We start from the raw sequence: 12,736 nt of genomic DNA on the forward strand, positions 1-12,736 counted from the left end.
CGAATTCGTTTGCGATTATCCAAACACAAGCAACACATTCATAAATCGGTGATATTCCCAATTTGCTAGTGCCATGAGAGGGTTCACGCGTCCGGGTGTTTTCCATAACTGCTTCAAAAACGTCATTTTCAACAGCAGTAAGTATAAATTTCATCCTCATGCTCCCGTTCGACTCGAAATGCACCTCTTTACAAACTTATGTGACGTCATATATAAATCCGCGCTTGAAGGTTGACCTCGCATCGGTGCATCGAGGTCATGTTTATACTTTGATCACCTTCCTGTAACCTATTTTTAAGATTTGATTTATACCAAATATTGATTGTAAAGTTGTTCAGAGAATGAAATTATGTTGACATATTTCTACATTATGTTGTATATATTCAAAGAACTATTTTTCTTTGCGTTACTGAGTATGAGTGGTGAAACGTTTGTGACCGAGAGCTGGCAAATACCGACAAAATAACATTGTTGCAATGTTCTTCGGCGAAACCAGAGGACTTCAAATTAAGCAAACATTGTTACGATATTATTCGGCGAGACCAGTAAACTACTGCAAGCTCGGAGGTTCACACAGTTTAATCAGCGCTTTTAAATCATTCACACTTCAATGAACCCATCCAAACTGACGTTCAATTCTTAAATGAAAGTCAGAACCACACGTGACTAACAACGTAACAACGTATTTATAAAATATGACTGCAGTGCCGCAGATAAAGACAAACTTACGTGAAGTAATACACTCAAAACTGAAAACTCTTGAAGAATGTTTACAAAATGGGCGTGACGGTTTCATAATGGATTTAATTGTTGCAAGCCCCACTGGTGTTGTCCACTGGTGTTGTCAACAATTTGAAAACTTTGGCGTTGCATGACTTCACCTGGTGTCGTCATCTGGTGTCGTCAATTTCTGTTGTCAACTGGTGTCGTTAACTTGTGTCGTCAAACAATTTGTATAGTTTGGTCAACTGGAGTTGTCAACTGGTTTTGTCAACTAGTGTTGTCAACTGGAGTTGTCAACTGGTGTCAAATGACAACGATGTGACAATAATTAGCAAGATGTAAAATACAGCAGTCCAGCTTTGGTTAGTTTTTCAAGTTGATTTGGGGGCAAATGACAAATCCCTTAAAACAATATACTCAAAACTGAAAACTCTTGAAGAATGTTTACAAATGGGCATTACGATTCCATAATGGATTTAACTGTTGCAAGGCCCACTTAAAGTGGCAGAACATGTCCATTTTGATAACATTGCACAACAAAAAATGACAGAATGGTGGTGTTTTGTGAAGCCAAGACACTCCGTCGCGTCTATCCATGTCTATCTATTCCCGCATTCTGTAACGTAACTGATCGAGCGCCGAATAACGCATGTTACATGAAGCCATGTGACGTTAGATTGTGTTACACCTGGTATCATCACTATTTGATACTAATGCAAAAACACATGTGAATATAAACTATTCTGAATCGTACAATGCAATTTGGATGATGGAAAGTGTTTTGTCTTTTTTTATTGATACGCATTAATGGAATCAACAGAATATTCTTGTACACGTACAGAGAACAAACCAAAAGTATGGTATTTGTGAAGACCAGTCATATTTCAGCCAGCAATTATCAACGATGGACACCGCCCATGAGACCAATGGCCATTGGAGGATGACAAGATATTTTGTTCTAATCTGTTGAATGCTTTTGCGATTACTTGTTAAAGGCACACTGTCAGAAGGATTAACGTTCATATGGTACAATGAACAGGGAAGTTGACAAGGGAAGGTGTTACTAGAGCGCGTCGTCCATTGAATCATATCTGCCAATGAGCACATGTAGGGAGTGAAAGTCACTAAGGACGAACATGATGTTGTAAAAGAGCCTTCCATGAAATATCCAACTGTTTACATATTTGGTTGTTCCACATTCTAATCCTATTTTAAATAAGTTGCAGTCGATAAAACAAGAAATTACAATGAAGAATGTAATAATAAAATTGGTGCGTCACTTTTGTTATTCGATAGCATAACGAGTACAAAAAATAGTAGAGGGGAGAATAACACATGAACAACAAGCAAACAATAGTTCAAAGACAGTACTTACTGTTGCATCTAGTTCCCGTCCAGCCAGTTTTACATGTGCAGTGACCGTTCGTGCCATCACACCCTCCATTACATCCAGCTCCACACTGTGTACAGTCTTGTACGTTTTGGTAATAGCCGACACTGCATCCTGGAAATGTACACATATGTGTAATGTTGAATGAATCTGAATGAATTACAAGTGGGCTGTCATAAATAAATGAGAATGTTGCGAAAAATCATCAGCGTTGTGTAATTGACTTGCTGTATCGTCTGATAATGTACAACATCCTTGAACTTCCCTCAAGTATGACATCAATTTCCCAGCACCGTGATATCTGTGGTTGAACAAATAGTTATTTTCAGCTCAGTTACCGGAATACATCGTGAAACCACGCGTCTCCCCATAACAAACTAACGACAGACAACCATCACTACCATAACAGTATGTAAGTATCATTCAGTGCAAAGTGGACATATTATTTCAAATCGTCAGGCAGCATTGACTACACCTTGAATCGGTATCTATTACACAAAATGTTTTGCAGTTGTAAATTGTACTCCAGATATTTCCAAACAGAACATGCATTTTTAAAAGCCAACACTCATTACGTCCTTTGTCGAATGCCAAAAGATTTGTGTTTACTAGTAGTTGGTCTTTCCATGGCAAAATGTTTAGATAATGACCACACAATTTCAAATCAGATAAATATTGCTGATAGTATACAAAGCCACTACTTTGAGGCTTTGCTTGGGATCACATACACGAGGGAATGCAAGAAATGCGTACGTTAATCCCCGAAAAGGAAAACTAAGACAGACAGACATAGACAGACAGACTTGTTTTATTGCATTTCAGGCCACATGACCAAAGTACAAATAGTATTACAAATTCTTTTAGATTTACCACTACTCTCATCTTGACTTATATTATGGATATAAATATTTATGAGGTTTATCAAAAGAAAATACATTCGAGAAACTTAGTAAATGGAACTAAAATATTGATATCTTTTGAGGTACACACACGTTTAGTGGGTAGTACTGGTTATTGCTTAATCTTGGAAGTAAATCCTTACGCTTATCTTCATAGAACATGTATACATATACAACATGTGCTTCATCTTCAACTGATCCACAATGTTTACAAAGAGTCTTAGGATCACCTGAACGCAATATTCTTTTGCGGTAATATTGTATACCCAAATTATTACATCCAGATCTGAATTTAGTTAACAATCTTTTCTGTAAATATGATAGCTGCATAGATAAATATAGTTCACAATATAACAAAGATTTTTGCGTATTGTAAAATGACAATGCAGAGGAATCTAAAGAAGAGTGCCATTCTTGGGAGGAACAAGTATACAATCTCTTTTCAAATTGGTTTAAAAATAATTCGGTATATATAAAAGGAAAAGTAATATGTATATTATTTCCTATCAAGACAATTCAGTGTGGAAAACTGTGACAGATAGCTGACAGACATAACTGAAGGGATTCACAATATTGCAAAACAGCCATGAAGAAATATGAATATGTATGTGTTTAATTGAATTTAAGCCCAGGGACAATGCGATGCATGAATCCATATTGTCAACGAGTGTGCGAGTTAATGCTTCTGTTCGCAACAAGTGTCTAGGACAGGTAAACCAATAGTTGATAGCACTTATAGCCGCCGGGACAGGCTGACACCCAGATCCCATTTAGACCAATCAACACTGAGTTATCCTGTGACAAGCATGATGTTCCTTGGACGTAGTCTTCCCAGACGTCCCTACAGGGATCCGTATTTTGAATATAAAATTATTGCTAATAAAGCTATTGCTTGAAACATAGGGGGGCACGGGTGGCCCAGTCGTCTAAGGCGCCGCAATTCGCTGTGCAGAGTTGCGTCCCTAAGGCACGCCAGAAACCTATGATTGTGGCTTCGAATCCTGTTTTGCCCCGATTATGTTTCTAGTTTTGTCAGCACCCTACCCGTGCTCGTGGGTTTCACCGAAGTGGTAAACTCTGAGACCTGCATCACTTCTGGCTTTCCTCCCACATTAAGCTGACACGCTGCGATAACTGGAATACTGTTAAAAGCGGTGTTAAACCAAACTAACTCACTTGAAACATAGTCCATTGTTTGATATGGAATTAAAATGTCTCATGTCTTCTTATAACATTCAACAGATCACATCAACTTTACGCGTGGCTGGAAACGCTCGTATAGTCCCGTGAATGTCTGTCTTTATGAAGTCGGAGGCCCCCTCAGTCACGCAAGACGTTTGTCAGCACCATTACCGTGCTCATGGGGTCCACCTTATCGGTAAACATGTAAGACCTGCATCCCTCAGGGCTTTCCTTCCAGGTCAAACTTAAACTCTGTGATATAACTGAATACTGACAGTGTTCAAATCTGCGTAAAACACTCATTCAAATAGTGAATATTGTGTCCACATCACTCCTGAAAGTCAAAATACTATCCAAAGTATCCTTTCACTTGTCATTATATGATCATAACGTAATTTGGTATTCTTGATCGTCTATAAATAGCTGTAACACGTGTTACTGTTTCTTGGACACATCCTAATAAAACTGCTTTAGGTCCAGGAATGGTTCTTTCTGTTACAGGAACAATAAATATTGTTGGTTTCGAATGTATTATTAATGAAACGATACACACAGCACTGGTCATGTGACAACAATGTAGAGAGTTTGCTGTCAAAATCAGTCTGTCCTTCTTCCATTATGTATGTTTGGTTACGTGGCGTGCAGCACACATAACTACTTTAAACAACAAATACCCATTAAAGTTCCCTTATATATAAAGCCTGCCATTTAAACAAAAAACGGAACGTGAACGGAAGAATAATCACGCAGAAGTCCTTGATTAGCATACTGAAGGGCGACCTCACGTTAAATGCAGGAATAAATAGCCAAACGTCATATCCGTTCTAAAATTATACATATATCTATATGATCATACTGTAGGAAGGAATGTTATGCTGACAACAATTACGGATAAAAAGAACTAAGGGGGTTGTACCCTTCTAATTATTCCCATGGAATTAACCAACATATTTCAATATATCTGTCAGCCATTTTGACGAACATTCCAGTATTTTGAACTTGAAGATATATTGATTGACACATACCCTGACATTTTACATACACTTGATATCACTTATTGCTTTGATTAATGTCTGTGCTGATGTGTCCAGTAGGCTTCCATTTGACCATTGCCATTTCCATAACTATTCCTATCAGCGCTGCCTCCCGTTTGTCCCTTGTCCATTGCCTATCAGGCGACTATGCTTGTCATAAGAGGCGACAAACGGGATTGGGTGGTCAGGCTCGCTGCCTTGCCTTCTCAATTGCATAGACGGATGCTCATAATATCAATCACTGGATTGTCTGGTCGAGTTTCGATTATTTAAGACCGCCGTCAAGTAGCTGGAATATTGCTTAGTGCCGCGATAAACAAAAAACAAGCAAAACAAAACGAAAAGGGGATGTATGTATTATGTTACATGCATATATTTAGAATAAACGTAACATAACATCTAATCGCATTCGGATCTAATTGTTACAGAGAGTGCAATCCCATGAAGAGAAACGTGTTTGGTAGTTTGTACTTGTTACTATCTCCACTGTATAGACAGTATATGACAATCAGTAGAAGTACTTCACTTGTGGACAAATTACTGCATCATCATTCTAATGCCATGACAAATACATACAGCTAACATCAATACATACAGGGCAAAGTAATCTAAATAAAGAAACAACTACATCCCCGATAACTTGCATTACTTATTCTTAAATAAGTACACTAAAGACAACAAATGTTTTCAACAATTGTATGGGTCTCAAAAATGTACATATATTGGCCATCATGTCAGATTTACACATCATGTCATCTAAGGTGTAACGCACATCTGCAGGTACTTACTGTCACATCTGTTCAAGTAAGAAGACCCAGATGTCCATCCACGTATACAGTAGTAACCTCCGTCATATTTACACTTTCCAGTTTTCTTATCACATGGGAATACACGACATCCAGGTGAACATGTCGAAACACAATTGTCACCATACGAGCCGTCAGGACACTCTGTATCAACATAAAAGATAAAACTCTGGGATACAGATTAAACGTCTAATTGTGCAGCAGCAGATTATCCCCAATTCTTCTACAATGGAGGGGCGGTGGGGGTAGCCTAGTGGATAAAGCGCTCGCTCGACATGCCGAAGACCCGGGTCCGATTCCCCACATGGGGACAATGTGTGAAGCCCATTTCTCGTGTCCCCCCCGCCCCCTATCGCTGGAATGTTGCTAAAAGCGGCGTAAAACTATACTCACTCACTTACTCTAAAACGGACGTTTTGTTCGGTAGCGGACAATGCCCCTGCATGAATTCAGTGATTTGTGCACCGAGGCAACATTCTCAGTACTTGCAAAGTGATGTGTATTGAGAAGATTTATATATGTTGTCCCTGTGTACATTCTATCGGGAGAGAAATAGACCGAAGAGTGACATATTTACCATGACCGCAAATTCCATCAACAGCCTTTGACATCTCCCATTTTTGGTTCCCTTATTTTTGTAACGAGATGCAGTAAAAAGTGGCCTTACCTTATAGAAAGAAGAAACAACACTGCCCCCTCCCCCAACCCCCGGCACACACACACACACACACACACACACACACACACACACACACACACACACACACACACATCCCTACCCCCACTGAATGTTAAGACCCGTGGAGGTGTATTTCACTTAGAAATATGTATGTTGGTCATTCCCGACGAGCCACATATTGATCATTACTAAGTAGTATTCCAAACTTTCACTGTTCAATACATTCCTGATGATATGCTGCTCTATAATATCCAGGTTAACTGTTTATTGTTTAACAGACTTAGGACCCATTATAACTGAACAAATATTAAAGTAACATGTTAATGAAATATTATGATGGTTGGTCAAAGAGTAGCTATTCAGTTGACATATTAACGTCAAATATTACACCACAGCATCTTATTCACCTCCACTAAATCATTTGTAATATGTTCAGCTAATGTCAGTGTGCATTGGTTGCCACGGGTGAAGGGAGAGAAAAAAGTACAATAAATATGAATTAAGATGTCGGGCCAGTATACAAAGTCACAGCCAAAGGGTGAAGATTATACGGTTGATGTTTTTCCAAATTAAAGTATTTACATAGTTGTCGAAAGAGACATGATGACATGGACTTGTTGACGATGTCAAGATGACCTATCATCTCCTTTGTCGAGATGCATATATCGATTATTTGAGGACATTTCACTGCTTCAAACACACTACTAATATATATAGTATTATGAATAGGGATTTCATGAGGGGGAAATTGTTAATGTGAAGCCATTCACTCATAAGTGAAAATGAAAGTGAAATGTCATTACTATATATTGATTTATCGGCTCTCGTCATATTTTCAACAGTTCAAAGAAAAGCGTTTCTAGGTTAACAACGAAGAGGCAAAGAGATTGGACATCAAGCACCATACTGACTGATAATGAAAACTTACGCTCTTCACAACGAGGACCTCTCCATCCGTCTTTACACTCACTGTTGCAGTCACCGGTGATGTGGTGGCAGGATCCTTGTTTACATCCCGTGCTACACAGCCCTGTACAGCGTCGTCCGTATGTTCCCTCAGTACAACCTACAGATGGAAATGGACATTGTATGTACATAATTTTACAATATAATTACTAATAAAAAAACGCAAGAAAATCTGAGCACAAACCTCATGCAAAATAGACAAATTATTTTGGCCACCAAGTACTACACATTCACCATTAATCATAAAGAGCTGGTGAGACAAAAAGAAAGAAGAATGATTAAACAACACACTTCCACAGCCCCCATTGCGTGTCAAGAAAAGACAATGTAATACATACACTAGGGTTATTATGATGCTAACAGTATACTCAAGCAACACAGACACAGCTAGCTAATATTGTGAAACAGTTCCGCCTTTGGCTGTTATCTTAATTCTATTTACTATTCAACTATGGTTTACATCCTATGTTACACTCCCCTGTACAGCCTCGTCCATATGTTCCGTCAATACAAACTGCAGATGAAGTAGTGATTTCTACTGTAAGCACTGCCAGCTGTGACTAGTAGCCCACTCAGGCAAAAGGTGCTTACATCTCTCATTCTTGTCACCGGGTGTACTGTCCTTTCACCATCGATCAATGGTAGTTAACAGAATAATGTCAAAAACCTTACAAGTTTGAATGAAAAGGGAAAATGTTGTATGGGCTCCACATTTTAGTGGGATTTTCCGCGCCAACAGTTTGTAAACTGCACGATATTAGGTGCCGGGCAAAAGGAAGCATACACCAATGTTTGATGGTAGCTAATTGGAAAAAACCCACATCACACAAGTCAATACGAAATAAGACAACAGTAATGTATAAAGTCTGACACGCACGTGTGGCACATCGACGTCCTTTCCACCCAGGTCTACAGCTACATCCGCCGGTATTAGCGTTACAAGTCCCCAACTCACATCCAGCACCACACTCTACACAGTCACCTATCTCCATGTAAAAGCCGCCCTCGCAGTCTGTAACGTAAATGAATAACACATGTTTTATGATGGTATGTGACGTTATATTGTGTTATAGGCTTTCAGTAAATTAACATTATGATAATATTCCTGGACATGAAACACGAACAGAGAACACACCAAAATGGTGGTGTTTTGTGAAGCCTAGACACTCCGTCACGTCTATCTATGTTTAATTATTTCCGCATTCTGTAACGTAAATGATTGAGCGGCGAATAACGCATGTTTTATGAAGTCATGTGACGTTAGATTGTGTTACACCTGGTATCATCAGCATTTGATACAGATGCAAAAACACATGCATAGGATCTAGTCTAAATCGTACAATGCATTTTTATGAAGTAAAGAGTTTTGTAGCATTTTTTTTATATGCATTAATTGAATCAACATAATATTCCTGTACACGTACAGAGTACAAACCAAAAGTATGGTGTTTGTGAAGACCAGTCATATCTCAGCCAGCAATAATCGACGGTGGGCGACGTCCAAGAGACTAATGGCCATTTTAGGATGACAAAATCCTTTTTCTAATCCGTTTAATACTATTGTGATAACTTGTTAAATGGGCATTGTCAGAAGGATTAATGAGCATCAGGTACAAATGAACAGGGAAATCGACTTTGGAAGGCGCTACTAGAGCAAGTCGTCCTTTGAATCATATCTGCCAATGAGCACCTGTAGTGAGTGAAAGTAACTTTGGACGCACATGTTTTCAAAAAGCCTTCCATTATATTTAAACATTTTTGGTGGTTCCACTACATACTACTTTCTTCACATGCAGTTGTGAAAAATAATATCTTAGAATTCTAAAGAAAAGGAAAAAGAATGCTCTGAAACGTACATTTATTACGTCAACGCATTAGCTCACTCGTTTTGAAACCTATCACTTAAACAAAGAAACGGGGTCCACTATTCTTGACAAAATAAAGGGATGTCCCTAACTCTAAGGTCTTAGGGTGGGGTAATAGCGATGGAATACCCAAGGATTGTCCCCAAAGACAGAATTGGACAAACAGGTAGACATGTACGTGGTCGGGAACTGCCCTTGACATGTCGTATCCAATATTATAATGTAAAGAGTGTCATACCCACTTTGACCCATTATCGCTCTTATTCAATCTTGTTGTAGCACACATTCTTTTACAAAATAGACACTATGAATGCTGTGAAAATGACGTCAAATATGTCCCTAATAAATATAACACCTATCCTCTATTAATTAAGTTGCAGTCAGTAAAACAAGAAATTACAATAAAGAATGTAATAATAAAATTGGTGCGTCACATTTGTTATTCGATAACAGAACGAGTACAACAATAGTAGAGAGGAAATTAACACACAAACAACAAGCAAACAATAGTTCAATGACAGTACTTACTATTGCATCTTCTTCCCGTCCAGCCAGTTTTACATCTGCAGGAACCGTCCGTGCCATCACACACTCCATTACATCCAGCTCCACACCGTGTACAGTCTTGTCCATCTCTGTAATGACTGACACTGCATCCTGGAAATTAACACATATGTGTAATGTTGACTCCGAATGAATTACTAGTGGACTGTCATTAATAAATGAGAATGTTGTGAAACATCATCAGCGTTGTGTGAATAGCTTTCCGTATCGTTTGATAATGTACAACATCCTCGAACTTCCCTCAAATATGATATCAATTTCCCAGCACTGTAATATCGGTGGTTGAAAAAATAGTTATTCCCAACTCAGTTACCGGAACAAATCGTGAACGACGCGTCTCCCCATTCCAAACTAAGGACAGAGAACCACTTTAGATAAACTTAAGAAACACTTGATACCTGTTAAAATCATTGCACATTTCACTACCCAAAGCAAAGAAGAGCCCCATCTCCGTATGGCTATCTGATGTTCATATGATGTGAGATGTAAGCTATTTTATACATGTCTTTGGAGCAAAGATGCTATGTATTTGGAATAAACGTTACATAACAACTAATCACATTCAGATCGAAATGCTAAAGAGACAGCGTTTCCACTGCGCAGACGTTATATGACAATCAATTAAAGTACTAATGTTGTGGTTGAATTACTGCAGAAACATCATACCAGTGTCATGACATACGTACACCAAACACTGATACGAACAGTGCGTAGTCATCAAGATGAATCTCAGCCATATCTCCAACGACAAAACTCATTTAGGAGATACACCTGATGTGTTTTGAAATTTGAGGTAGTCCCACTGTAGAGTAGATACCTCTTATTTTAATTTAAAGTTGAGCGTTTTAGCTCGAGGTTTCAAATGTATAAACGAGTGACGTGTAAATGTATAAATGTATAAATAATGACGTGCAAGATAAGTGCATTTATTATTGACGCTTCGGCTCCCACGCTTGATTTTGAAAAAAATGATTGTTATTATTCAACAACGTACCGAGTACAGATAATAGTAGAGAGGAGATTATGTAAACTCAATTACAAAGAACAAACAATGGTTCAATGACAGTACTAACTGTTGCATCTACTTCCCGTCCAGCCAGTTTTACATCTGCAGGAACCGTCCGTTCCATCACACACTCCATTACATCCAGCTCCACACCGTGTACAGTCTTGTCCATCTCTGTAATGACTGACACTGCATCCTGGAAATTAACACATATGTGTAATGTTGACTCCGAATGAATTACTAGTGGACTGTCATTAATAAATGAGAATGTTGTGAAACATCATCAGCGTTGTGTGAATAGCTTTCCGTATCGTTTGATAATGTACAACATCCTCGAACTTCCCTCAAATATGATATCAATTTCCCAGCACTGTGATATCGGTGGTTGAAAAAATAGTTATTCCCAACTCAGTTACCGGAACAAATCGTGAAACGACGCGTCTCCCCATTCCAAACTAAGGACAGAGAACCACTTTAGATAAACTTAAGAAACACTTGATATATGTTAAAATCATTGCACATTTCACTACCCAAAGCAAAGAAGAGCCCCATCTCCGTATGGCTATCTGATGTTCATATGATGTGAGATGTAAGCTATTTTGTACATGTCTTTGGAGAAAAGATGCTGTGTATTTGGAATAAACGTTACATAACAACTAATCACATTCAGATCGAAATGCTAAAGAGATAGCGTTTCCACTGCGCAGACGTTATATGACAATCACTAAAAGTACTAATGTTGTGGATGAATTACTGCAGAAACATCATACCAGTGTCATGACATACGTACACCAAACACTGATACGAACAGTGCGTAGTCATCAAGATGAATCTCAGCCATATCTCCAACGACAAAACTCATTTAGGAGATACACCTGATGTGTTTTGAAATTTGAGGTAGTCCCACTGTAGAGTAGATACCTCTTATTTTAATTTAAAGTTGAGCGTTTTAGCGCGAGGTTTCAAATGTATAAACGAGTGACGTGCAAATGTATAAATGTATAAATAATGACGTGCAAGATAAGTGCATTTATTATTGACGCTTCGGCTCCCACGCTTGATTTTGAAAAAAATGATTGTTATTATTCAACAACATACCGAGTACAGATAATAGTAGAGAGGAGATTTTGTAAACTCAATTACAAAGAACAAACAATGGTTCAATGACAGTACTTACTGTTGCATCTACTTCCCGTCCAGCCAGTTTTACATCTGCAGGAACCGTCCGTGCCATCACACACTCCATTACATCCAGCTCCACACCGTGTACAGTCTTGTCCATCTCTGTAATGGCCGACACTGCATCCTGGAAATTAACACAAATGTGTAATGTTGACTCCGAATGAATTACTAGTGGACTGTCATTAATAAATGAGAAGGTTGGGAAACATCGTCAGCATTGTGTGAACAGCTTTCCGTATCGTTTGATAATGTACAACATCCTCGAACTTCCCTCAAATATGATATCAATTTCCCAGCACCGTGATATCGGTGGTTGAACAAATAGTTATTCCCAACTCAGTTACCGGGGTAAATCATGAAACGACGCCCCTTCCCATTCCAAACGAAAAACAACCATCACTACCATAACAGTATGTAAGTATCATTCAGTGCAAAGTGGA

At 38.6% G+C, this 12,736-nt stretch overlaps 1 protein-coding gene across 3 annotated transcripts in view; it reads right to left on the reverse strand.

Moving 5' to 3' along the window:
- LOC124129149 (receptor-type tyrosine-protein phosphatase epsilon-like) overlaps positions 1-8,676 on the reverse strand; it is a 117,535-nt gene extending 108,859 nt beyond the window's left edge. For 2 of the 3 annotated variants that reach the window (XM_048400383.1, XM_048400382.1), the window contains exons 1-4: positions 8,557-8,676; positions 7,642-7,779; positions 6,017-6,178; positions 2,099-2,227 (exon numbers count right to left, since the gene is read on the reverse strand). In XM_048400383.1, the coding sequence (XP_048256340.1) occupies positions 2,099-2,227; positions 6,017-6,178; positions 7,642-7,779; positions 8,557-8,671 (544 nt within the window). In that variant the 5' untranslated portion in view covers positions 8,672-8,676. The remainder of the gene's footprint in view (positions 1-2,098; positions 2,228-6,016; positions 6,179-7,641; positions 7,780-8,556) is intronic. The other variant, XM_048400384.1, reaches the window with a different exon arrangement.
- Between the last annotated feature and the right edge of the window lie 4,060 nt (positions 8,677-12,736).

The sequence above is a fragment of the Haliotis rufescens genome, unplaced genomic scaffold (genome assembly GCF_023055435.1).
Source record: "Haliotis rufescens isolate VD_foot unplaced genomic scaffold, xgHalRufe1.0.p SCAF_2, whole genome shotgun sequence".
Lineage (NCBI taxonomy): Eukaryota > Metazoa > Mollusca > Gastropoda > Lepetellida > Haliotidae > Haliotis > Haliotis rufescens.